Source organism: Lissotriton vulgaris, chromosome 9, assembly GCF_964263255.1.
Source record: "Lissotriton vulgaris chromosome 9, aLisVul1.2, whole genome shotgun sequence".
Lineage (NCBI taxonomy): Eukaryota > Metazoa > Chordata > Amphibia > Caudata > Salamandridae > Lissotriton > Lissotriton vulgaris.
Genome location: NC_141697.1, coordinates 466059626 through 466063972, shown reverse-complemented (window position 1 = coordinate 466063972; position 4347 = coordinate 466059626). Strand labels below are relative to the sequence as shown.

At 56.2% G+C, this 4347-nt stretch overlaps 1 protein-coding gene across 1 annotated transcript; it reads left to right on the top strand.

Annotated features, from left to right (window-relative positions):
* Nucleotides 1–341: 341 nt before the first annotated feature.
* Nucleotides 342–4020, top strand: LOC147690280 (uncharacterized). The gene is made up of 2 exons (XM_086939472.1): nt 342–1650; nt 4007–4020. The coding sequence occupies exons 1-2, from the start codon at nt 342–344 to the stop codon at nt 4018–4020; spliced, it is 1323 nt and encodes a 440-aa protein (XP_086795598.1).
* Nucleotides 4021–4347: the final 327 nt, after the last annotated feature.

Here is a 4347-nt window from a genome sequence, read left to right as displayed (position 1 = left end):
CCCCCCGCGAAGTGCGAGTCGTTGAGTACGCTCCGTGCCTTCCGTCGACGAAGCGATCTAACGGTCTCGCGCGCCGTGAGGGAAGTTCGGCGGGTACTATTGGCAGCGCTATTGGCATTATATATACTACAGAGCCCTGCCCGGAGCCTGAACACCCGCGCTGCGGGTAAGGTGTTACTTCAATTCTGGGACCGGCCCGGGCAGTTGTTGTGTGCCTCATAACGGAGGCTGGTGGGTCCCGATTACACTTGCTTTGACCCCGCTGTGGCGGGAAGACCTTTCCATTCGGGCTTTGCCCCATCTTAACCCCTGTGATCAGTACGGCCTCCCTGCACTCCGGGATGGAGTACGACGAATATTATGCTGAGGAGGAGGAGGAACAGGTTATCTATTTACCGGTGGACGACCACTTCTGTAAGGTCATGGATTCCTCCTTGTGGAAGGCGGTGACGCGGGTTGTCGAGCCCCTGGAAAAGAAGATCGAGCAGCTTCAGGCACAATGCCAACCCCTTGGACACGGGGCGGACGCCCTAGGGCGGCAGGACCCCACGCCCCCGGCCCAAGTTTCACCCTCTGTGCCGGAACCCAAGAGGAAACGCTCTGCGGACACAGGGGTGGATTCGGACGCGTTTTCGCGCCTCAAAAAGGCTTTCTTGGAAGCTAAGACCTCTGACGCCCCTTCTACCTCTAAGGAGATTCCGACTGCTGACGGGGGGGATAGTCATGGCGACGGGGATACTGTTGACCCCGACGAGTCTCCGCAAACCTCGGACGGAGATGGAGAACCGGATAATTCGTGGGCCTCTGCACCGGCCACTCAGCCCTCTCATTCAGACCTCAGCTCAGACATGCTCAACCCGGATGAGCTTCTCCACCCGCGCTCTTCTCACTGGGTTCCCGCGCCCAAGGTGGCGGCCTACATGGCGGCCAGACTACGTAAACCCCTGGATCAGGAAGTGCGTAGCTGCCTTCGGGCCGAATGCCCGCGTCCCTCTTTGGAGGGCAAAGTTGCGGTAACACCGGACATCGATCCTAAAATGTCTACGTTCCTCACCAAATTCGTCAAAGACCCCAAAAAAGGTATCGATCGATCTTGGAGATCCTGCCAAGATAAACTCTTGGATGCGGCAGGACCCCTGGCGAAAATCCTCGACATGGCTGAGGACGCCAAAACCTCAGGTTTGCTGATCTCCCCAGAGACCCTTTCCGGTTGGGCGCAAAGGGCGATCATTTTCTTGGGGAACGCGAATGTGGCCATCTCTACTGAGCGGAGGAGATCAATCCTTATTAAAATCGACCCAAAACTGGGGGGACTGGCAACCTCCGAGGCAGGCCCAATGGCGGAGGGGAACCTCTTCGGCGACCCATTCGTCAAGGAATTGGGTAAATTCGTCAACACATTCAACTCACTCGACAAGGCCCAGTCGTCTGTGAAAAGAATCTTCTCCCCCCGTGTTTTTGGAGCAGCCCGCCGAGGCAGGGGCCGCTCGTCTGGCAGACCCTACACCAGAGGCTCCAACAGGCAAGGTGACTCCCATCGAGGCCAATATCAAGATCCCGACAAGTTCGGCAACTTTTACCAAACTAAAGGTTACCCCCGCCGCCGTGGTGGAAGAGGACGAGGTGACGGCGGCTACAGTAATACAATAGGTGAGACTTCAGAGTGTGTCGGGTCTGAGAGTGGGGGGCAGACTCCAATATTTCTTACAGGCATGGTCTTCCATTACCTCAGACGCTTGGGTCTTACAGACCGTCGGAGGTTTTCGCATAGAGTATGCAGGGCTCCCCAGACAACCGGCTCTTCCCAAGCCCATCAGCTTTACGCCGGACCAAATTTCCCTCATAGACGGGGAGGTGGCGGACCTTCTTCGCAAAGGGGCAATTGTGCAGACACACTGGCACCCGGGGGGTTTTCTCAGCAACATTTTCCTTGTAGAGAAACAGGACGGCGGCTATCGCCCAGTGATAAACCTCAAGGAGTTCAATGGCTGGCTAGTCTACCGCCATTTCAAGATGGAGGGCATCCATCTTCTGAGAGACCTACTTCAGGAGGGGGACTGGATGGTCCGTTTGGATCTGAAGGATGCCTACCTCACGATTCCCATCTTTGCCCCCCACAGGCGCTTTCTACAGTTTCCGTGGGGTCACCGGATTTTCGAGTTTGTCTCCCTTCCTTTCGGACTATCGTCCGCGCCGTGGTGCTTCACCAAGGTACTGAAGCCTGTGGTGGAACGCTTACGCATGGAGGGCATCCGTCTAATAATTTACCTAGACGATATGCTCCTTCTGAACCAATGCCCGCGGACGCTACTGTCCCATCTCCAGAGAGCGGTGACTCTTTTGGAGTCCTTGGGATTCATTATCAATCAGGCCAAGTCGGACCTTACCCCGGCGCGGAACATGCAGTTTCTGGGTTTTATGATAAACTCAGTGGAAGCCACCTTGTCCCTTCGCTCAAGGAAATTGTCCAAGATCAGACACGAACTGAGACGTACCCTGGCACGTCCTACGATCCAGTTACGCCACCTGGCCAGGGTGGTCGGCCTTCTGTCGTCGTCCATTCAGGCGATTTTTCCGGGGCCCCTTCACTACCGGGCCCTTCAGCGCCTCAAGGCCCTTCACCTTCGCAGGGGTCTGACCTATTCACAAGTCGTTCCACTCACGGAGGAAGCGAAGACGGAGCTTCGGTGGTGGATCGATCATATGGACGCCTGGAACGGGCGAGCCATTTTCGGTTCGCAGCCGGATTTGGTAATCGAATCTGATGCAAGTGGCCTAGGATGGGGAGCGCGCTGCGGCGCTGTCTCTACAGGCGGCGCATGGTCATCAGCAGAACTACGCCTGCACATCAACTGTCTGGAATTGATGGCAGGCTCCTTTGCGGTGCGGTGCTGGACGAAGGACAGACTTCGGTGTTGTGTCCTCTTGAGGATGGACAATGTGGCGGCCGTGCGCTACATCAATCATCTAGGGGGGACCAGGTCCAAGGCGTTGTCCGATCTGGCTCGTTCCCTATGAGAATACTGCCTGTCCCACGAAATTTCCTTGTCGGCGGAACATCTCCAAGGCTCTGCCAATCTAGTGGCGGATTGGTGGTCCCGTCACTGGAGGGACACCAGCCTTTGGCAACTTCGCCCGGACGTGTTCGAGGCGATCAGGGACAGATGGGGTCCGTTCTCGGTGGACCTTTTTGCCTCGCGGCTGGACGCTCAACTGGGCCGCTACTTCAGTTGGCGACCGGACCCGGAGGCAGCGGCGACCGATGCATTCTTGCAGGACTGGAGCAAGGAGAAGGGTTATGCGTTTCCCCCCTTCGCGATGATCATGAGATTGTCCACCCAAGTGAGGAGACAACGGGCGGACCTGGTGGTGATCACCCCGGTCTGGAGGTCGCAAGTCTGGTTTCCAGCTCTGATGGAACTTTCTTGGGATTCTCCAATCCCTCTACCCCGCGTTCCAGATCTCCTCAGGAATCCTCAAGGGAACCCTCACCACCTCCTGTCCACAGGCAGCTTGTGCCTGATGGCCTGGCGGGTTACAGGAGACGTTGGCAAGTCCCGGGGCTTTCGGAGGACGCTTCGGCGCTGTTGGCCAAATCCTGGGCAGACAGCACCAACAAGAGATACCGGTCTGCATGGGCTAGGTGGAGTAGTTGGTGTCTGCGATTCCAAACTGATCCCATGGGGGCGGACGTTGTCCACGTCCTTAACTTCTTAGCTTCCCTGTCGAGAGAGGGCTTGGCCTACAGGTCTATCAATACCTTCCGTTCGGCCATTTCGGCGGGTCACGTCCCGATTGATGGTAAACCCATAGGCGAGCACCCCGTGGTCTGTAAGCTGCTGCGTGGGGTGAGACTTGCGGTTCCCCCGCAACCTCGCTACTCAGTTTTGTGGGATGTCAATAAGGTTCTTAACCTATTTCAATACTGGCCGTCTAATAGATACTTGTCCAGGAAACAGATTTCAGCTAAATTAGCTATGTTGCTTTGTCTGCTTTCATGTCGCAGGGTCTCGGATGTGAGAGCCTTGGACCTTACGGGTCGTATTCTGTCCCCGGATGGGGTGACCTTCCATCTTTCGAGGCGTACTAAGTGCGATTCCCGATCAATCTCGTATCCTGCATTCCCAGATGTCCCAAAGTTGTGTGTGGTTCGGGCTTTAAAGGCCTACGAAGTGGCTACTGTTGACATACGCCCACAGGGTGTCAGACAATTGTTCATTGCTCTTACTAAGCCACATAGAGCGGTTTCATCCCCTACTATTGCGCGCTGGGTTATGCAGGAGGCCGGTATAGATACTTCCCGGTTTGGAGCCCATTCGGTTAGAGGGGCAATGGCGTCTAAGGCTT